Here is a 22111-nt window from a genome sequence, read left to right as displayed (position 1 = left end):
GCTCTTTTGCTACAGCATGTAGCTCCACGTGGTCAGTGTATCCTAGATACCCAGGGTAAAGATCAGGGGGTATTTTTCTCAAAACTAATGAAGGTGAATTTTTGATTCAGGTTCAGGGAATCTGTGATTCTACCATCCCCACGTGGTTTGGAAATTGCAGTGGACTATGCTGCAAAGGCTTAGCAATGGTATGAAAAGGATTCACATGCTTAGAAGACTGTCTACACCAAGACCTACAACGTGATGTGTTTCTTTTAGCTCCATTTATAGAAAAACAATGCTTTCGCTAGGAAAGCATATACAAACTGCACATGGATTTTTATAGAGTGTACGTGTGTCTTACCAGAAGCAGTCCAAAGGTTTCTGTCATAACAATTATTTATCAAAACAATTAAAAAGAACAGATTATATTTCTGTAAACATAGCAAACCATATCAAAGCATGTAATTTAATGTTTTACACTACTTCTTTCAGGCGTTTTAAGCTGTGTTTTAAGCTTTGGAATAGAAATGATAAGAATATAAGTCAATGCGCGTTTTTCCCCCAAACAGTTGCCTTTTGCACCTCCGGGCCACCGTACGATGTTTATTTTAAACAATGTAGCTAAAAAAAATTGATTATAACAATTATATATATATTTAATTAATCCTACTTGAAAAAGAAAGCGATTCGTATATACTAAAATTATACGACTTTTTTTTTTAATTGTTTCGTTTGATCATAAGTCAGTTAGAATTTGGCCTTTAGCACTGGAGACAAGTATTCAAACAGGGTATATCCCGCCCAAGCAGAAAACTCCGAAAGACAAAACACGCATACACACGTACGGGGCGGGGTTCGGGCTATCTCGGCCAATCACGGCAAGACGCTCACCAAGGTAGTTCAATTCAAATTTAAACGGTCGAGGACGGAGATCCCGCGGACACGGAAATTGTTTATAAGGTAATTGTTTCATATATTACAGTGAAGTGTGTGTTTTAATCTGCAGTTTGTGTTGCGGAACTCGACTTAAACCGTAAGAGCAAAGTTTTGTAATTTAATGTAGAAGTTCCTTTTCGTACTAAGGGTATCTGCCGTCAACGTTAGCGATCATACGAACGGGTTTAGTGTCGGTGATGTCTTTATGTAATTTAATCGAAGCTGATTTAAAAATTAGCGTGTCCCAGTAAGATTTTCTATCTTGGTTTAACTCGATAATTACGCAAGTTAAGTTTTTTTTAATGTAAATGCTAAAAACTGTGGACACAGTGGCTTTGTTTAGGCTCACATCATACTCGGTAAGTTACTAAAGTCGGACCTCTGTTATAGGGGTCTATTAAAAGTTTATCTGAGTTGAGTTAACGCTAAATCGTGTGATTTTCACTGTAAACGTAAATATTACGTTTTCGTGTGATTGATTTTCATTATTAGCAGGCACTTTTATATGAGTGTTATGTCCAAGCAGGTGTGGATCACCGTGCAACACCCTAGTTTGTCTCCATTGTATTGGTTACTAGTACACCCAAGTCTCATCGGAGACGCCAACGTTATTTTAACAGCTACTTAATAAAACCTGGCTTTACCACGTTGTTACTGTCTGGTCAAAATAAATGTGGCACATGATATGCAAGTGACTGTTGTTGTTCTTGGTGTGCTTAATGGTAAATACAACTGCAACTCGGGTAACACGAAGAAGAACTTAAAGAAGTCCAGACGCTTTTCTTTGCAAGCTCCTTTGACGAAGGATTACTACTACAGAGGACAGAGTGTTAAAATGTCGAGTGGGTTTTAAACGCAAAATGATTTATTGAGTGGCAGTACAGCTTTGAAGTGAGGAAAACATTTCTTTTGGTTTTATTATTAGGAAAAAAACAAAAGTGCAACTTAAATATCATGACAGGGTTTAAAAAATGTGTGAAAAGGAAGATTTCTGCCATTACTATATACAGATCTGCCTTGCATACAGCTGTAGTCAACCACTAAAGGCCCAATTTAAGAATAATGGTTTATATACTCAATCTGTGGCTGTTCATGATGATGAAACAAGTTTTTTTTTTTTTTCTTTGTATCTGTTTTAACAATAATTCACCTCTTAGCCCACAACAGAGCATGTCCCGCCTGCCAGTAATGTCAAGTAAGAGGGTACTCGCGGAGAATGCCCAGGACTTGGCACCTGCACAGGTTTGTGTAAACCCTTCTGTTTACCTTTTTACTGCTACTGTCTGACTTTTAGATTACTGTTAAGTATTTGTGAGTTTAATTTTTGCTGGAGGTGAGTCATCCTCACATGCACATGCAGGTATCTTAGAAGGCTAGTAAACCACAGCTGAAAACATGCGCAAGACTCAGGTTTGTTCTCACTGTATGCTAATGGTGTCTTTTGTTTTGCAGAAGAGACTCCGTAAGGATGCAGATCCGGTTAAACCAGCGGCTACGGTCATTGGTACCAAGCGACCTGCTCTCGCAGCAACCCGAGCACCTATCTGTAAGTAACGTCTCAATCCTGAGTGTTGAAATCTTTTTGTTTTACTCCAAACTACATTGGTTTATGTCGGAGAACTACTTTATCTCAGTAAAGCACTTCATTAAAAGGCTGTCCCCAAACTAAACCAGTCAAAAACTAAAACTGCATTAACTTTATTTAAAAAAATCATTGAGTAAAACACGTTTTCACATTGTATATTGTGCTTCTGTCCTCTTATCATTTTGATAAAAATGTCCTTCTTTGTTTCACTCTCTCCAACACAGCTAGGCCTCTTAGAGCTGTAGGAGCTGCCACTGTAGCTGCGGCTCCGTCTAGAGGTAAGAAATGCTAAATATGTGGCAGGACTTTAGACACTGTGGTCACAAACCTTCATCTGGAGCAGTGATTAAGCAGTTTTAAAGTTTAATTAAATTTGTTCATGGACAATGTCATATCTTGTACGTAGTTTGGTCCCAGATGAACATGTGATCATTTAATGCATCTATTTACTGTTTAGGTGTCATTAAGCAGTCTGTAGCTTCAACTACATCAAAGGGAGGCAACATGAAACAACCCGTTGCATCCACCGGCACAAAAACAGGTGAGAAATGATTTCTGCTCATTTCTTTTCTTCTGACAACTAAACGTTTATATTTTGGGGCTTTGATTTGTTAATAACCCTCCATAAATTTTAAATGCTTTTGAAAATGTTTCAAAGTGTGAAAAAAGTGACCCAGTACATTGAAACAAGCCACGATTCTGAGTGAGTTTGTGCAAACACGACCATAAGCATGAAGCACCTAAATGGAAGTTGAAGTTTAAAGGTTGCTTCTGTAGAATAGTTTTTCTTAATAACAGACCGGAAAAAAACAAATTGAAAATGTTGCGTTTGTGTACAGGTGGAACACAAAAACGAAACCCTTGGGATCTGAAGGGCAAGGTCAGCGACATGGAGGATAAGGTCCGTACCTACCAAATAAAAGTTAAGACTCTGAATCAGCAAAATGAGGTTCTCCAAGACTCTGTGTCCCAGAGCCACAGAAAAATTGTGGAAGTGGAGAAGGAGCTTCAGATACAGAGGAGCCAGAATGGGTATGAGGACTATTTCATTTGGAAAATAAACGTTCAGTTAGGAATTTTACTCCTGAAATTGTCGTGTTAACCATTGACAACTTGACTTTGCTTTTATCTTCTGGGATTTTTAGGGAGTATGAGATGAAGCTGCAGGTGTTGGCTGGAGTCCAGGATGAGCTGGAGAAAGTCTTGAGTGACAAGAACTTTCTTCAGAAGGAGCTCACCAACGTGGAGGGGAAATACAGAGTGATGGAGACTCTCCGAGACAGCCAAGAGACGGAGCTGCAGACTCTGAAGGTAAAAGATTGACTGAACAGCAGCTGAGAATGGCCGTGCTTGTTTCTTATCACTAGATAAACGTACAGATGGGCTGACCTGCCAAACCTTAATATCATTTGTTCTTTCTGCTCCAGATGAAGCTCTCTGTGCAGGAGTCGACTCTGGCCCGTGTGCAGGTAAACCTCAGAGACTTCGAGGAGGAGGTTCGGTCTCTGAAAGAAACTGTGGCCCAGCAGAAGGATGAACTTTACGCTGGAGAGATGGAGCGCAGACGGCTCCACAACACCATACAAGAGCTCAAGGCAAGTTTGCCTCTGTTACCAATAAAAGTGCCTCTTCATGTGCACAAAATGTGAATGTTTTCTCTGTTCTTTGGTTGTTTTTGGTGTGTGCTGGTCACATTTGTCCAATCATCCTTCGGATTTTGCTGCAACCAATAAAATATTAAGTTTCAGTCTCACTCTTGTATCTCTTGCAGGGTAATATCAGAGTGTTCTGCAGAGTGCGTCCTCTGGTAGGTGGAGGCCTTCCCAAACATGTACAACTCGCCACAAGCGACAATAAAGCGATAACGCTGGCTAAAACCGAGGAGGTAAGAATGAGGACCGCTTAACGCATGTTTAAAGAAACTGTTGGCTGCAGAGAATTTGAGTTCTGTGTGAGTTAAGACGTGTAATTCAGTGTCAGCGTAGATGAACCCTAACCCAAAGAGGAAGCACAAACAACCAACTGAACTGAGTTTTTGTGCTTTTCAGTCTCACACGGGCAAAACTGCTGACACTCAGAAGAATTACAACTTCAGCTTCGACCGTGTGTTTGGTCCTCGGGCCTCCCAGCAGGAGGTGAATATCACATTTTACAGTATATCAAAGAATAAACTGTTTTTCATTTTGTGGTCCCCGCCTGTGCGTGCAGGAAATGTATAAATTTGTCTTTATCTTCAGGTCTTTGAGGAGATCTCACTGCTGGTGCAGTCAGCACTGGACGGCTACAATGTCTGCTGCTTTGCCTACGGTCAGACCGGCAGCGGGAAGACGTACACCATGGAGGGGGACGAGGTTGACGAGACCAGAGGTGTCATTCCCAGAGCTGTGCAACAGATCTTTAAAGCTGCAGGAAAACTGGGAGAACAAGGCTGGGAGGTTGGTTTGGTTTGTGTTTGAATGTCTGAAGAGAAGGTCAGTGGTAGCAGCTTTACACGGTGGTAGAGCAGCAGCTTTTAAACTGCAGACTATCTGAAAGACTTGAGTAGTAAGTGTTACAGGTTGTTCATCTAAGACCAGACTGCTTTTCTACCACAGTCGGCCATATTTCCTTAAGCACCAAAGATGATTTTGAGCATACAGATGAGTGGAGCTTTTATGATTAATCTGCCGCACTGTTAATGTTGTGCTTTTCTTTTTATCCACAAAAGTCTCACATTAGTGTTAAATTGCTTCTGCTCCTCAGCGTCAGAGGGCTTTCACACTGCAGTCTGCTGTGTGCCCTCGTGGTGCGTTTATGAGGGAATGTGCTCATTTTAGTTTTTATTTCAGTTCACGTTCACAGCGAGCTTTGTTGAAATTTACAATGAGACCCTGAGGGACCTTCTGTACACCGGCAAGTCCAGCAAGAGACCGGAGCATGAGATCCGCAAGACAACCAGCAACAAAGTGACAATCACTAATCTCACTTATGAGCGGGTCTCCAATGAGGATCAGGTACAGCAGACAGACATCTGTAGCTCAGAACAAAATTAATTTCAAATCGGCTGACAAATTGTTACCAAACTTTATCAGTGCTCTATGTGTTTTAAAACGTCCCCTCGTCCTCTCAGGTTCTCGGTCTCATTGCTTTGGCCAATCAGAATCGCTCCACTGCCCAGACAGCCCAGAATGACCGCTCGTCTCGCTCCCACTCAGTCTTCCAGCTGGATATTGAGGGAGTCAATGCCGGCAGGGATGTCAAGTGCAAATGTGAGTATAATCCCACTGGAAGTACCAGCATCAGGAATGTGGTTTCTTCTTTTTGGATCTATAATATTGAGTCTGGTTAGTTATTGTTACTGTAACTAGTGCAAAATCTGCTCTGATGTAGCCACTCTGTGCCTGGTGGACTTGGCTGGCAGTGAGCGAATGGTGAAGAGCCAGTCTCAGGGTGACCGTTTCAAAGAGATGACCGCCATCAACGGCTCGCTGTCCAACCTGGGCATCGTCATCGCCGCTCTGGCCAACAAGGTCTGCAGCTGCAGTTTCTGTAGTCTTAGATGTCACACCTGCTTTCTTTACGTTTACAGTATTAATGATTTTTTTGGCCTTTGTGTTTCAGGAGAGTTACGTTCCCTACAGGAACTCGAAGCTCACCTACCTCCTGCAGGGATGTTTGGGGGGGAACAGCAAAACGTGAGTTTGTTGACATCACAAATCTTTATAATGACGATACATAAAACTGAAGGAATTTATCCCCAATAAATATTTAACAGAGTTTGATCCCATCACTTCAGATTGTGACTGTTTATTCTTTGGCGCTAATTTTGGATGTCTTTATCTGCAGCTTGATGTTTGTTAACATCGCCCCGGAGCCCGACAGCTTTGGGGAAACTCTAAACTCATTGAGGTTTGCCAGCAAGGTCAGTGCAGTCTTGTTTCCAGTGTTCATTGGACAGAGTACATTAATGATGTCCTTACATTAGCTGTTTATGGTAAACCAAAGCCATACTCCATATCCATTTTAATACCTTGGTGTGTAATTAGGGCTGCTCAATTAATCGAATTTTAATCACGATTACGATCTGGGCTTTCAACGATCATTAAAAATGACTGAGCCGATTATTAGCCCCTCCCTAATTTATCCGCGACACCTTAAAGGCCGTTCCGTGAAAATATTGTCGGGCATAAACCATCCGTGGCGCAAAAAAGGTTGGAGACCGCTGATTAAGAGGACCCGAGGGAAGCTCGGAAAGCTAAGCAGAAGTTATTTGGAGAGTGACTGCCGTTGGTTGAAAAGAGAGTTTAAAAAAAAAAAAAACTTCAGTGGTGTTGCACACTATTTTATATTATTTTTTTAAAGTCATTGTTAACCCTTTAAAGCCGGTCAGAGCTGCATGCTCCGTTTTGCGTAACTATTGTTAAATCCCTGTAGAACCTGAACCGTGTAAGCTAGCGCAATAATTTGTTTTGCATATGAAACCGGAGGAGTTGTACTTACATCTGATGCCATCAGCTTGTCCTCGGTCACGGTTTCGTTCCACATATAGCTTTGCAAAAATTGCATAAAAAGCGCTTGCAGGAACAAAAACATAATATTCCAGAAACACGCTTTGCCGTTCCTATCAGCTGTTTGTAACACTTCCCACAGTGAAATGATGCACCTGCTGTTTTCTTTGCAAATCTGCATCATAGGATTGTTTTTTGTTTTTCCTGCAGTATATAAAAATTGCTGTATCTCCAAAATAAAACTATGAAGACACTCAAAATAAATTTCCTGTTGTTGTAAACTATTTTTTGCAACTTTATTGTATTTAAAGTTTTGAGGGATAAGCCTCTTAAATTTCTCCAAGTAGAAATATATGTAAACAAAACAAAAGCGGTTTTCAAATTTTTTTTGTAGTTTATTGCACTTTTTTGCAATTTATGTAATTACTATGCACTTAATGCATACATATTATTAAAATATGGGCTATAACAGTTGTATTGATGTACAGCAACTTGAAATGCTCCCACAAATGGCACTACAGCATGTAAAAAAAATAATATAAGCTCTGGTGGACTTGGTTCTATAGTAGGTCTTAAAGGGTTAAATAAATATCGTCAAATAATCGTGATCTCAATTTCAGTGAAAATAATCGTGATTATCATTTTTGCCATAATCGAGCAGCCCTATGTGTAATTCATATTCACGTTTTGTCTGAAGAGTAGGGGTGTTCCTGGCGTCTTATTTACTAGTCGACTAATCGAGGGGGAAATAATTAGACTAACCAACTAAAGTAAAACTAAGGAACATTCAGATATTGAGTTAATTTTCAGAACTGATTAATAGAAACTGTCAAACTAGACGCAGATGTATCTTATCCATTTATCACATTCTGTTAAATACAAATGAAAATGCGTTACTACAAAAGATGTTCTATTAAAATATGACAATCATTTGAGAATCTAAAAGTACGACTGAGTGTGGCGCGAATGATTCAGGCTGCTGAAAATTAATGACAACCTTTTCAATAGAAGCAGAAATTTAGTAACAAAGTAATACATTATACAGCCGCTTTCTAGTCAGGTTGTGGGGGCAGCAGGAAGGACCACTCCTGACCACAGCTGATAGATGTAAACTGGCTAGCATGACCAAGGATGCTGGGGCCTCCTCCTGGTAGGACGTGCCCAGCTGGAACACCTTGCCCAGGTGGCTGTCACCTTTTGATGTGAAGTAGTGACTCTACTCTGAGCCCCTCTCCCATTGACTTAACTGCTCTCCTAAAGGAGAGGTTTTCCACCTTTGAGAAAACTAATTTCCTCTGCGTGTATCTGCGATCTCAGTGTTAACAAGAAGATCAGGGTAGATTAATAGATTTATGGTGTTTCTCAACAACAGTGCGCCATCTGGTGGCAGATCGCTGCCTAACATTTAGAACACAATGTACCAGCATTGGGCATCAATTAAAATTTTAACAATTAGATTGAACGACTGGTAAGTCTGATACAGACTAGTGACAATTAGTCGACTAGTCACATAAATCCCTGATAGAGCCCACAGAAGTGGCCTGCACCATGTGCGTGGCTTGCTTTTCAGTTTAACCACAAACACTCGTCTGCAGTGGAATTTCTTTGAGCTAATCGATTCATTTATTTCATTTTTTCTTTTAATTAATGTGGAAAATGGTGGCAAAAGTGGATGAAATGAGTGATTCCTAGAGTTACATGCCAGTTTACAGCATAGGGATTAGGTTTACAGTATAAATACCACTGAAGTGTACAAGGATTTGAAGTTTCACTGTAACTTTAACATTTTTGACAATTTTGTTTTGTTTTCTCCCCCGCAGGTGAACGACTGCGTCATAGGGACAGCGACTGCAAACAAAAAGTAGAAATTATTTTTTTTTAAATCCTGAGTTTTCTACTTTTTAGGTTCATCTCAGGTTCAAAATGTCATTTCTTCTAATTAGTACTTCAAACAACTTGTCTGAATCTAATATGCTTCAAACCTTCCATATATCTGTACTTGTGTGTAGTAATGCTAGCTTCACCACAAAAGGAGTTGCTGTGCATTTCAATAAAAAGGAAAAAAAAAAATTTTTTTCACTCCAGATTTAACACATTTAAGAGTTTTAAGTGGGCTGGTTTTTTTTTTCTTTTTCTTTTTTTTTTTCTCCTCTTTCAGCTGTTTTAGCATGAAGTGAGCGGTAAACTCAGACATTAGTCAGTTTCTAATGTAACTCTTGTGTTTACCTGCTGTTGGAAGTGAATGACAGTAACATTGAGTGTTTTCACCAATGTTAGATTATGTTTGTATATACTGTATAATGGCTATTTTACAAGTCTACATCACTTACTGATTTTTAGTTTTCTTTTACCCATTTCCTTGGATGCCATATCATTAGTATGTATTAATTAAATGTTTATTTAACATGTATGCTATGACATCTACTTTACAAATAAAACCAAATTTAAAGGCTGTTGCATTTTATTGCCTTTTTTCTTTCCTTTTCTTAAAGTTATGAAGGCATCTTGGATGCCATTTCAGTGAGTGTGGGGGAAATGCCCCACACTATTTTCTATCACTGCTTTGAATGCAGACTGGTCTTAATGTTGATCTTTGTAATCTTCAGTATTAATATTTGTAAATGTTAACTATGAGGATTTTTTTTTAATGATGTATAACGTTTGTAATGATTATATGAAGTTATATATGATTAATCATCCATTTATTAGATAGGTGAGCTATTTATACATTTTAAATATTAAATTATCAATTTTAAATCATGATCTAATTCGTGTCCTGGTCCATACTGTGAAGGCACGACAGAAGTATATGTAAGGGCTAAGGTTTCCTCGGTGTCCAGTACAAAATGTAAATTTGAACTTCATATTCTTATTTTCTTTCAAATGAACCTTAATGTTTTTAAAGTTTCTTCTGTGTTGTATTTAAATAGTTAAAGTTTAAACCCAGCCTGCAGTCAGATATAGTTGTTTGTTTGTAACACGGTAGTTTTCAGCAGGAGTGATGTATGAGCAGCATGTTTGAGTGTTTTCAGGCTTTTTTTTTTTAGTTTATTTTGTGTCGGCCAAAGTCTGGCTCGTCTGTCTGGGTCGCTCTTAAAGGCGACGTGTGGCTGTCTGCTGCTGCGGAGATCAGCTGCGAGGAGCTTTTTCTCAAAAATGCTCCCCAAACTTCAGGGCCTGGATGAACCGGCAGGACCCGCCGCCCTCCGCTCGGTCAGAGGCCGGACTGTAACGGGCTCAGGTGTCAACTGAAAACGGTGAGTTTAACGTCGGCGGCGGCCCGACGGGGCTAGCTAGCAGGCTAACGTCACATCTGTGCGGCTGTGATTGGAGACCGGAGCTCTGACGGTTTTCCAGATGCCGCCGTTTGTCCGTCTGAACGGAGAACACCGCCACCGGGGAAAAAACATCTGCACCGCGAGCACAGCTGCATTTCCAACCAGCAGCTTCGCTTTTGTAGCGGTAAAGTTAAAGTGTGCAGTCCAGCTGTTGATTTTTTTCTTTTTTTCTCCCCATAAAGTCTGCCGGTTATGTCCGGCGTGGACTGTGCGGGTTTCTGATGATTAATTAATGAGTTTAATGAAGGAGGCTCTGCACAGATGTGCTGCTCCAGTTTAATGTGAAGTTCAGAATGACACCGATGATGTCAGCTGTCATAACTACAGTAAATATTTGATGTGCTGCATAAACTGAGCAGCTGATTATAACTGGGCGTTTAGGTTTGTTATTGAACTCTAGTATTTATTTTTATTTCACTTTTTGATTTTTTTGTGTGTTTTTAACTTGTTCTGGTTTTGGTTTTAATCGTGTTTATGTTACTGAGCTGTTCTGGTTGCAGTTCTTCTGTCAGAGGTTGTGTTGATGGTTTTTGGCTGCTGTAACTTTTGGGATTAATAAAGTTTAGTTTGTGTGTGATGTGCAGCCTGTCAGTGATGTCAGGCTCACAGACAGGCGGATAAAATCAGGCTGTCACTGTCCTCTAACTGAGGCTATCTGCTTCCTTAATGACGGGACAGATTTCCAGTGTTTCTGAGGTAAAATTCAAATCCTTTCAGAGCATTAACATCTCTAATGAAGTCAGTTTCTCTGCCTCTGTCATCATCAATGAGTTCAACATGATTATATATATAAACTTAAACTATTTTAACTGAAACATATAGCTTTGAGTTTTCAGGTAACATTATTTTTTTCCATTTAATTTATTTAAATGTAATTAATTTTGGAATGAAAAGGTCAGATTAAAGGAAAATATTACTTCTGATGTTCAAATAAAGTGCGTCACCGTTAAATTTATAGTAATTATTTAAATAACCTCCCTACATATCATTACATCAGAAAAGACTGACAGGTGTAGGTGATGATGTAAGACTGCACCAGCGTTACTCTGAGCTGTATAAGCACCATCAGTGAGTCTGCAGTCATTCCTTAAATTTTCCATAAATATGTTTACCAAAACTTTTATAAAGGTTACAAGTTTTATCACATGTTACTTAGTTTACCTTAATTACTGATAAATATCTTCAAGTTTACATTTATATTGCCTACAGTCACATTCCTCTGTGATGCACTTTGTTTGAAATCCAGCATAGTTGAGTTTAAAGCCCTTCACCTCTAAAATTATCATAAATTTAATCAGAGATTCGGCGATTAGTTGATTAGCTGATTGACAGAAATTACATCAGTAACGATTATTTAATCATTAATTTTGTGTAATTTTAAAGAGACAGCTAAAATTATGTTTCCACTCTGAGGATTTTCAGCTTTTCTGTAATTGTTTTGTAATTATTTGAAGTTTCAATCTCTTCTCTTTATATATTTATTAAAATGAAAGAAACTAAATTTAAAAAAAAAAGATTTGTTTAAATGGAAAATAACTGTTGATTGTTTCAGCACAGCTGCAAACGTTTTATAGAAAGATCTGAACCCTCTGCCGTGAGCGAGGTGGAGATTTGTTGCAGGGCTGTTGTCCCGCTCTAATTCCAACAACCCAGTAACCCAATAAACTGCAAACTGCGGTCACGGTTGTTTTCATAAATAAAACAGCCGTTTTTCTTAACATGATATTTTATTTGATACCTAATTACCTGAGAGGTGCAGTCATGTGACCCATTCAAAGAGCTTCCTCCATACTTGAATAGATTCACTGTTCGTGTAATTTAAAGCCTCAGATTTAAAGCCACAACCTGCCAGTCAGCAGTAACAAACCAGGAAGGACTGCCATGAATCTAAAGTCAGAGTTTAACCTCCGGCTGTGGGAGTCATGAAGGTTTTTCTTCCTCACAGATGCAGTCTGTGCCCATGGAGGTGGGAAGCAGCAGCGGCAGCGGCTCAGTGGTTCAGGTTTGCTTCCCCGGCGCTCAGACCTCGGTGCTGGACAGCCTGAACCGGCAGAGAGAGGACGGCAGCCTCTGCGACCTCTCCATCCATGTCCAGGGACAAGTGTTCAAGGCCCACCGCTGCGTCCTGGCTGCGTCCTCGCCTTATTTCCACGACCAGGTGGATGAACACACTGACTCTCACTCAGCCTTGGATCTTTATTAGCGTCAGACAAGAATAGCTGTCGCAGTTTGTGCCTGAGCAAAACTTTAGAACATTAGATTGCCTATAGAAAGACAGACAGGTGACAGGATTAGTTGGTCTTACAGATATTTTCAGTCGGTTGTGTAATCAGCAGCTTGTTTGCATTTTCTCCCAGTTTCTGCTAACACAAGATCTGTGAGACATAAAATGTGAATCTGGGTTTGAAGCCATCTGCCGCTTCTTATTTCTACCTCAGAAAAACAGAATAAACGAGGCGAGACAGAATAGATGTGAACAGTCACGCAGGTTAATTTTAAGGGAGCTCAGAGTTAGAAGATAATAAAGACCTACTGTGTGACAGCAGCCTCACACAAACACGTTACTTGTGCTTTTTTATGCTGTAATAATTGGTTTTCGAGAGAGCCTCAGTCATCTGCCAAATATCTGCGTAGTGAAACTGGTGGGAGGTTTCATCAGACCCCTGTTACCTGTCTGAGGGGCTGGCAGACAGATTTACTGTCTGTGTACACCAGAAAATCACTTGGAGCTGGACTCTGACCATGTGGGTAATGTTGCAGTGTGATGAGGGAGAGGAGGAGGAGGCAGGAGGAATCGTTACAAAATGAAAAAGCTTCATTACTGTGATGTTGTGATCTCCATCCGCCTCCAGGTACTACTGAAGAACATGTCCACGGTCTCCATCCCGGCAGTGATGGACCCGCTGGCGTTTGAGAGCGTGCTGAGCTGCGCCTACACGGGTCAGCTCCAGATGCTCCGCGATGACATCGTCAACTACCTCACAGTGGGCAGCGTCCTGCAGATGTGGCACATTGTGGACAAATGCACGGAGCTACTGAAGGAGGGCCGAGCCGCGGCGGCAGGAGGGAGCGGCGGAGGTGGAGGAGGTGGGGCTGTGCAGGATGGAATAAGTGGAGCTGGAGGATCAGCCAACTCTGGCTGTAGCAGCAGCAATGGTGACGGTGGAGCAGGTGGTGGTAATGGAGCTGCTGGTGCTGGAAGTGTTGGTCAAGTCCAGGTTGTTGAGTCTAACGAGCCCCCGCGAGCCTCCCAGCCTCCCAGCCGCCCGTCGGTAAGCGAGAGCCAATCACCCAGCAGCACCAACTACTTCAGCCCCAGGGATGGGAGCAGCTTTGGGGGAGGTGGCGCGGCTGCAACGGGAGCTTCTGGAGATGGAGGCGGGGCTAACAACACCCCCAGCTACTGCACTCCATCAGGAGGCGAAGAAGCCTTCCTTATTGAGGAGGAAGAGGAAGCCGAGGAGGAAGAGGAGGAGGTGCTGTACCATCAAAGGAAACGAGGAAGCACAGGAGGAGGAGGCAGCGGGAGGAGGAAGAAGATGAGCTCAGTGTCAGAGCAGGAGGTCGGGGTCAGCGACAGCTTTGGGGTTTCATCCTATCAGGTGAGGTCTGAGCAACCTGAAGATAGTCGACCTTTAATTTGTATGAAGAGCTTTTATTTTGAAAGAAAAGTTGAACTTTAATAATCGAGTTAGTGTTTACAGTTTGTTTGTTTGTATCCTGTGTTTTCTGTACATAATGTGAAATATCTCAATAAAAGGACGGAGAGGACTCTGCGTTGCCGCTGCAGAAGCGTCCCACCTACAGCCAGCCCAGCATCATGCCTCGCAAGCAGTGGGTGGTGGTGAAAACCGAACGGAGAGAGGATGACGACCTGATCGTGGTCTCCGGGGAGGAAGGAGGAGAAGACGAGGAGGATGAGGATGAGAGGGAGATGGAGCTGGCACGAGAGCGGGAAAGGAGCAACTTCAACATCTCAAACGTCAGGAGCCTTTCAGGCGAGCTCGGGGGCAGAGCGGAGAACGATATGGAGTCACAGGTGAGCTGGAACTGTAGTGTAATCAGATTACAGCTTTAATTATCCTGACAGTAGCTGAGGGGCGGTTTGCTTTGTAGAAATAATGACGCAGACCTGTTGTAAGCTGGTGCTGTGGTGGTTTTGCATATGACCAGTAGAGGGCGCTAAAACGTCACACAAAGAATTTCTAACTTAGAAATTTCTATCTTTAGTTGAAATAAGTTACAGCAACCAGAATGTGTAAAAAACCTAATTTTTAACTGAAAACTTTCTTGATTTGTGCATCTGCTCTACAAATAAACTTGATTGACAGATATTTTTATATAATCTTAACCTCTAATACGTTTCCCTGTGTGTAGGTCGACTACTGCCAGTCTTCAGAGGACTACCTCAAGTTTGAAGGAAGTCTCATGGACCAAACTTTAGCGCAACACCTTCACGACGGCGCTGCAGGTCAGAACCAGAACGCTAACCGGGCGGTTTCGGCGCTGCTGGGTCAGGTTCAGTCTGCAGCCTCGGCCCGGGCTCAGCTCTTCCCACTGGACATGCAGGGAAACCAGATCCTGCTGTACAGCCAGGCCTCCGGACTCCCGCTGGATGCTAGCGCGCCGCCTCTGGGGATGGCAGGCGGTATGATCGGAGGGTCGTCCTTCAAAGGTCCCAGTATGGAGCACGGTGCGGTCCACCTGTCGGTGCAGGGTGGTTTGGGGGTGGATGGCGCAGAGAGCGGAGGAATCGGAGGCGGAGGCGGCAACAGTGGCGGCGGCTCTGGGGGTTCAGGGAAAGTGTTCATGTGTCACTGCGGGAAGACGTTCACCCACAAGAGCATGAGGGACCGCCACATTAACATGCACCTGGACCTGCGGCCCTTCCACTGCCCCGTCTGCGCCAAGAAGTTCAAGATGAAGCATCACCTCACCGAGCACATGAAGACCCACACGGGCCTGAAGCCGTACGACTGCCTCGGCTGCGGCAAGAAGTTCATGTGGCGCGACAGCTTCATGAGGCACCGCTCGCACTGCGAGAGGCGCAGCGGGCTGGGAGAGAGCGGCGAAGGTGGAAGCGGCAGCGACGGAGGGAGGAGAGGTGGAGGAGGAGGCGAGGATGGTCCAGATCTGATTTCCTCCCCTCACCTCCTCCTGTCTGCAGGTGAGGGTGGGCAGGGAGGCGTCCTGGGAGGTGGCGCGAGGGGAGGAACGTCAGTGTTGTCCCCGCAGCACGGCGGCCTCTCAGCCGCAGGAAGTGGCGGCGGTAACAGCAGCATGAGTAACAGCAGCAGTGCCGCTCTGAGCAACAACATGGCCGCTGCTGCAGGGGCGCTCCTCGGGGCGATCTCCCAGAGCCAGGGTCAGGGATCTGTGATGTTTGGCGGTCTGGGGTTGGGTCGGGGTGCGTGTGAGGAAGACGTGTGCGAGGTCAGTGCCAATGAAAGTAGCGTGACTTAAACCAAAATGTGTGTCGAATCCAACGGGCGCCTCTTTCCAAGCAAACAGCTGCTGGTTCCTGCTGCTGCTCTGAAAAGAAGAAGAAGCTCAGTGAGAAACTCTGAAACTCTTTTAACTGCCGACAGGTTTCAAACAGAGGTCGAGTAAAAAACAGGCGAGGCTCCCGTTGGACGCGCACAACCTGAAGGACCTCCAGGGAAACAAGACTTTGACTTCCACTCATCTGCTGTGGTGTTTCTGAGACAAACGTGTGAAACTTGTTGTTGTCCGCAGTTCACAATACTCTGAATCGTGGCCTGGTAGAAGCGGACCTTCTGTCTCTGAGTATTTGTTTAAAACGCCTGAGACGATTAGTTTATTCTGAGTGAAGAATATGCGCGTGCGTCCGGAGGAAACCAAAAACTAAAAGACAGCGCTTCTCTAACCGTTACCTTCTGTGGGGACATTATAGTCTCAGTAGAGTAGAAAAATGGCTGTTCTGAATTGCTGTGACTTTCTGCAATATTGTTTTGTGATATATTTGCTACGATTGGAGTAAAAAACATAAATCTGCAAAAACAAATTGAACCTGAAAAAAATATGTGGTTTTTTTTTTAAAGCTCCGGGGTTCATGAAACTCTCAGCTGACTTAATCAGACGCTAAACGTTTGTTTGAACCAAGAAAAATGCAGATTTGTGTTTTTTCAAACTTTCCTCACAGCAGCAGCAGCCCTGCAGTCTTTCCTGCCTCAGACCCACAAAACAGACCAAACTCAGCACTGCCATGTTGTTTCAGATGATGCTGCTGGCACCAGTTTGAAGCCCAGCCTGAGGATTCAGCTCCAAGAAAACAAAGAGCCACGTGTAGCATATAGACTGTATGTAGAAGATGGACACAGCCACCATGACATGTTCTAGCTACTCCAACTACTGACTATGGAACACACCATACACCAGGAAACCGTATATATAAATAGGCACAGATTTCTGCTAGTTAGACTCATAACAGACTAATAATTGAAGATACGATAAATTATTTAATTCTCTGATGCTTCCATTAAAAATGCTTCACAAACAGTTCACTCAGATGATGTGAGGCCTGTAAGCTACAGTCAGTACCGTCAGTTTAGGGAGACACATCGAACTTTGGGACTGTAAAATCTAATGAAGGGAGTTATATGGAGTACAACTGATATGAAGGGGGAAATATTAATAGAGGGCAAGATAACTTTGTACCAGGCTTCAAACAGCTGGGAGGAGGCCTCGGGGCAGAACCAGATGAGCTTGAGGAGGTGACTGAACTCAGCTTAGACCCAGGTAGGCAGCAAAAACTGGGTGGATGGCCTTGACATGTTTATTCCATCTCTGAAATAACCTGCATTTCATGCCCGGGCTTTTCCGTTTGGTATAAATGATAATAAATAATAAACTGCTCTTGCATAGTTTGCAGATCACTGGGCTCAGAGTGTAAAACACCTGCTGGTCTCAAACTGAAGCTCAGCAAACATCAGCAAATACACTACAAAATAAAAGCTTTGAAACATCCAGCACAAACCACAGTTACACCATTAAAGTTTAAGTCTGTAGCAACAAAATGCAAACTGGACTTTAAGCCTGTGTTGGATTTACACGTGGTTCTTTATTTTAGCTGAAGCTTCAGTAGCGCTGTCACAAAGGGAAGCCCGTTGATCTCAGTCATGCATGAAGGGAGGAATATTTCGTTAGGCTGCTCATTTATTGACGTGTACAGCTCGAGCCTGACTGAAGTGACTTTCGAACATGTTCGCGTGTAGAAGTTCAAAAGTCGAAGCTAAATTTATTTCAGCTCTACACAAACACAAACACTACCTGTAACTGATCACTTCCCCTCTGGAGCTTTTATAGCTGGAGGCGACTAACTTACTGTTTTGCTGCTGCTTTCACTTTATTACTTTGTTGTTTGCAGAGTTTTGGGGCTTTGAGGAGTATAAAATATTCTTATTGCTGTAAATATATAGAAATATACGTCATCTACTCATCAGGCCAGGAGCGACGTTTAGATGCAGATGTTGTTTGATCTGATTTTTCAGAGGACAAAGTCTGTGAGAGTTTCTCTACCCTCCTACCCTGCAGCCATCTGTTCAGTAATGTTTAGTTCACTGAGGTCTTATCTAAGCTACACAGTGTACCTCCTCTGAGTGTCTCACAGCACATTTAGATAAAGTTATGGAGGCGGGTAAAGACTGAACCTCATCTTCAGCAGCTGTTCTGCACACTGAGAGTCAAATATCCTTATTCTGTTTGTTATGAAGAGAGATTTCTGTCTTTAATTATATTTTTATTATTATCACACTTTTTCTGCCTTTTTTAAATTTCTTTAAAAGTTCTTTAAGGAAAATGTGTTCCAGAAGTTTGTAAACGAAGGTTTTAGTAGACTGCGTTATACCAGTGCATCTCAAAAAATTAGAATATTATTAAAAAGTTTATTTTTTCATAATTCAAATGGGGAAAATCTTCACATATTCTGTATTCATTACATGTAATGTTTCATGCCTGTATGGAAGCATATTACCAGGAATGATGTCATCTGTCATCTACACAGCGTCAGCTTCCATCTGATGAAGAGCTTCATGGCGATGTCAGTTTTCTTTTCGAGCAGCCCCGAATGATTTGTTGACCACGTTGTTCTCTGATTGGTCCTCGAGCTCACCTGACTTTAGCGTTAATGGAGAATCATCAAGAGAAAGATGAGAAACACACGAGCTGAAGAGCGCCAGCAAAGCAGCCTGAACTTTAATAATAATCATCACAGTTTGAAAACACGCTTCCAATATTTCACTTTATGTGTAATGAATATGAACATGGAATATATGAAAATTTGATAGTCGTGATATTCAAATGTTCTGAGATGCACAATTATAAAACATAATTTAATAATTTTTGTTTTTGGGAGTAGACGATTAGATTTTGGAGCTTCATTCTAAAAATGTTGCACATTGATGAGGGAACAATGACATCATTGCTGTACTGCTTAACCCTTAAAGTTAACAGGCTACCATAAAAACATAATAATATTAGTTGTTATTGAGCTCATAGGGAGGAAGCTGATCTATATATACTTACTTTACATCTTTGGTGGGTCTCTATATGTAGAAGAACCTAATAGTATTTAAAACATAATGTAGAGGTCTGCAGTGAGTCGTGCTTTCATTTTAATTTTCGGATATTTTCCTCAGTGTGGTTTTTAAATGTTACTAACTGGTTTGATGCAATTATTAAAAAAATAATTATTTGATTAATTATTACTGCTGAGAACACAGACAGGTGTATTAAACCACAGGTGAGCAGTTCTTCAGCCTGAATCCCATTTACCCTCGAAGATTTTACCTTTTTCTGACCACTATTATAAAAAGAACGGAATCTTTATGGCTTACCTCCCCAAATAAAGTTAATGTTGAGTCAGTGCGCCATCTTGTGGTAGGAATCGGTATTGCACTGAAGAACAGCCCAGTCTGCAGGATGAGTATGCAGATGTTTTAGACCCAGATGTTTTGAAGCTTTTTATTCACATTCTGTTGATCGTTTAGTTTATTTTGAAAGGTTTTCAGGTCTGTGCTAGAGTGAAGATAAAAGAGAAAATTACAGTGATAAATACAAAATGAGTGCAATTAAAGAGAAACGTTTTCCACGACGGGAGGTGTGTTATTATGTTTATCAATAAGTCAGTCTTTTCTGAGTGACTTTCCTTTCAAAGAGCTGTGCCGCCCTCTGGTCATACAGGTGTTACTGTTACACACATCTGCAGCGGTGTGATAGTTGTGTGTGTTTATGAAAATCAGACGTGCAGCACAGAGCAGTTATTGGTGACCTCATGAATATTTAGCCTTTAGAGATGTTTTCCAGCTCAAAGAGATTCAGAGTGAATGTTTTACCTTCTGTGAAGGCTCAGCTTAGATGTTTTATACGCAGGTTTGGAGCTCAGACTCGGTGCAGACTGTTGGCTTTTGTACAGTGACCTTTGACCTCCAGAGTTTCCTGTATGACTCAGATTTGGTTGTTTGGGTTTGATCCTGTTTGTTTTTGTCAACTGCTGAACGGCTGCAGAGAAAACTCAGCGACTGTGTGAGAGACGTCTAAATATAATGATTTCATGCTTAAATGTGGAGATTAATGCATTTGAACACTTTACACACGATGGTCATGTGACCAAAACAAGTAGTTCATTTGTTTGTTTATTCATCCAGTTTTATGTTCACAGAAACTAAACCTGTTTAAACCTGTTTGTACTGACGGTAATTTTTACTTCAGGAGTCGTTGATGTTGGATTATGTTCAGGACGTCAGAGTTAATGTTTCCATGTGGTGTAAACTGATACAGGAAGGTCAAATATGGGTGTGTATCTGATAAAGTATGTGTTAAATAAGAGATGTGTTTTAACAAAAGGTAAAGCTGCTTTGAAAATAATTCATAATGTGACAAAGAAGAAGATAAAACCTGAAGAACATGTTTTCTGCATGGACGTGTTTGTTCCTGAAAGCTGCTCAGACCACTCTGATAATTTGAGCTTCTTTTGTCACCTGAAAATGCAGATTTGTTTCCTCTGAAAACAAAACAGGTTCCAGACCAAAGATGGTTCACAGTATTTATCAGCTTCGACCCTCCGGTGCGTGACGGGTCTGAGCAGATCTCGATGCCTTTACTGCCTGGGTTGAAATGATGAGTGTAGATGTTATTATTCTGTTTCCTGCAGCTTTCACCGTTAAACTGTACTGAAACTAAAAACCATCAGTCTCCATCACAGGAAAAAAAGGAGCTCAAAATATTTTTACTGAGAGAAAAGAAACGATGGAAGAATCTCAGAGTTGCTGCTGAAAACCCGACTTTAGTATTTTTGTTATTTTCATACATGAAACTTCCTTGGTGTCCTCTGACTGACCAGCTGATTGTTGAACAGTGATAACAGAAAATGACGTGTAAATCCTGAGTGGTACTAATAATGTATTAAACTACAGTACATCAGTATTGTCCTCCAACATGTAACGAAATGATGGATTAATAAATTATTTGGTGAAAACAACCTTTGTTTGACGACCGGATCATTTTACTCCTTCTCTTTGATGACTTTCATCAGGCTGCATGTAAACAGACGTGCTGCATCACCACCAACCTTTCTAAGTCGTTTTCTTTTCTGCTGTTATGGAACATTTAAAGCTGCATTAATTGATTTCAAACACGAGTGAGTCATCTAATTATTATATTAATTTTGTCATTATGGTCTGTACAGTGTGCGTTACACTGGTGCAGTGTCTCCTCACAGGAAGACAGCCATCTTTGCTCATTCACGTGACCACACATCCCTCTTTGTTTAACATGACGTTATAATTACATTTAATTCTGGTTTTCTGGCAAAATAAAATAAAATGCTTTGAGTAAAACTCAAACGTGGTCACTACTCACCTTTGCTTTTTTTCTGTTTGTCCCCAAAAGAATTCAGTTTTAGTGGAAAACCAGTGTTTGGAAACTATCAACAAATATCCTAAAAAACATTGCACACATGTGAAAAACTTACACTGTTTATATAGCAAAACTAAATTGATCTTTGTCTCTTACCTGCAGTCAGGTTTCAGGGCAGGATTACTCGGATATCTGTTTCTCACAGGCAACAAGACATCTGAAACACTCCTGTCTGTGTCTGACCAATATACCGTTGTCTTAAGAGCCAATTACAGCAGAGCATCCTTCCTGCAGGTCTAAGTTAACACTGGCATGTCTTGATTGGTCCAAAAAACTCAACAATGGGCGGTACCCCAGCAATGGTGGTGCAAAGCAGGTTGATCTGGACGACCTAAAGCACTCCAACAAAGGGCATAAAATGATGAGGACACAAGGCATGAGATAAAGCAATTGGAGAAGGAGCTGCCTCCTCCTGTTGCTGCTGCAGAGACAGAGCATACATGTCAGTCAGAGATTCATGCCTTTTCTCACTCTGCCACACAAACATCTCATATTTCACCTGAAAAACAAATTGATTGACTCTATAACATAAAAGAGAGAATGTAACTGGAGGGGAAAGTATTTCAGAAAATGGGAGGGGCAGACTAAGAAGAGAGCTTAATCCTAGTGCAGCGAATTCTGGCTTCAGGTGCGAAACAGGCCAAGTGAACGGCAGGCAGATGAGTTGTCAGAGTTTGGTTTTTTTTTTCAAACTGATGTGGGCAGGAGGACAGGGAGAGGAGGCTTAAATGCAGCCATGCTGCAGCCACGTTGCTGGTCGCTGAATGAGAAGCACAATTGTCACAGGCTGGGTCTCTGGGTCGCTTTTGGTTATTCAAGTCACGTTTCACGTTTTGTTTCATCTGCAT

The 22111-nt window shown here is 41.8% G+C and overlaps 2 protein-coding genes across 2 annotated transcripts; both read left to right on the top strand.

Moving 5' to 3' along the window:
- The first annotated feature begins 2088 nt into the window (after positions 1 to 2088).
- kifc1 (kinesin family member C1) lies at positions 2089 to 8855 on the top strand. Its single transcript, XM_085345746.1, has 16 exons — positions 2089 to 2160; positions 2371 to 2464; positions 2728 to 2781; positions 2961 to 3044; positions 3343 to 3535; positions 3649 to 3814; positions 3931 to 4098; positions 4275 to 4388; positions 4552 to 4638; positions 4741 to 4938; positions 5332 to 5496; positions 5613 to 5751; positions 5873 to 6012; positions 6104 to 6177; positions 6329 to 6404; positions 8811 to 8855. The coding sequence occupies exons 1-16, from the start codon at positions 2089 to 2091 to the stop codon at positions 8853 to 8855; spliced, it is 1869 nt and encodes a 622-aa protein (XP_085201872.1).
- Positions 8856 to 10216: 1361 nt separating this feature from the next.
- zbtb22b (zinc finger and BTB domain containing 22b) lies at positions 10217 to 15791 on the top strand. Its single transcript, XM_085345741.1, has 5 exons — positions 10217 to 10247; positions 12274 to 12486; positions 13181 to 13930; positions 14089 to 14367; positions 14706 to 15791. The coding sequence occupies exons 2-5, from the start codon at positions 12274 to 12276 to the stop codon at positions 15789 to 15791; spliced, it is 2328 nt and encodes a 775-aa protein (XP_085201867.1). The 5' UTR covers positions 10217 to 10247.
- The last annotated feature ends 6320 nt before the right edge of the window (positions 15792 to 22111 follow it).

This window comes from Diplotaxodon limnothrissa, linkage group LG22, assembly GCF_057381915.1.
Source record: "Diplotaxodon limnothrissa isolate DT_005_m linkage group LG22, D_limnothrissa_male_GT1.1, whole genome shotgun sequence".
Classification (NCBI taxonomy): Eukaryota; Metazoa; Chordata; class Actinopteri; order Cichliformes; family Cichlidae; genus Diplotaxodon; species Diplotaxodon limnothrissa.
The sequence above is the reverse complement of the archived record's forward strand: the minus strand, read 5'-3'. Positions and strand labels throughout refer to the sequence as shown.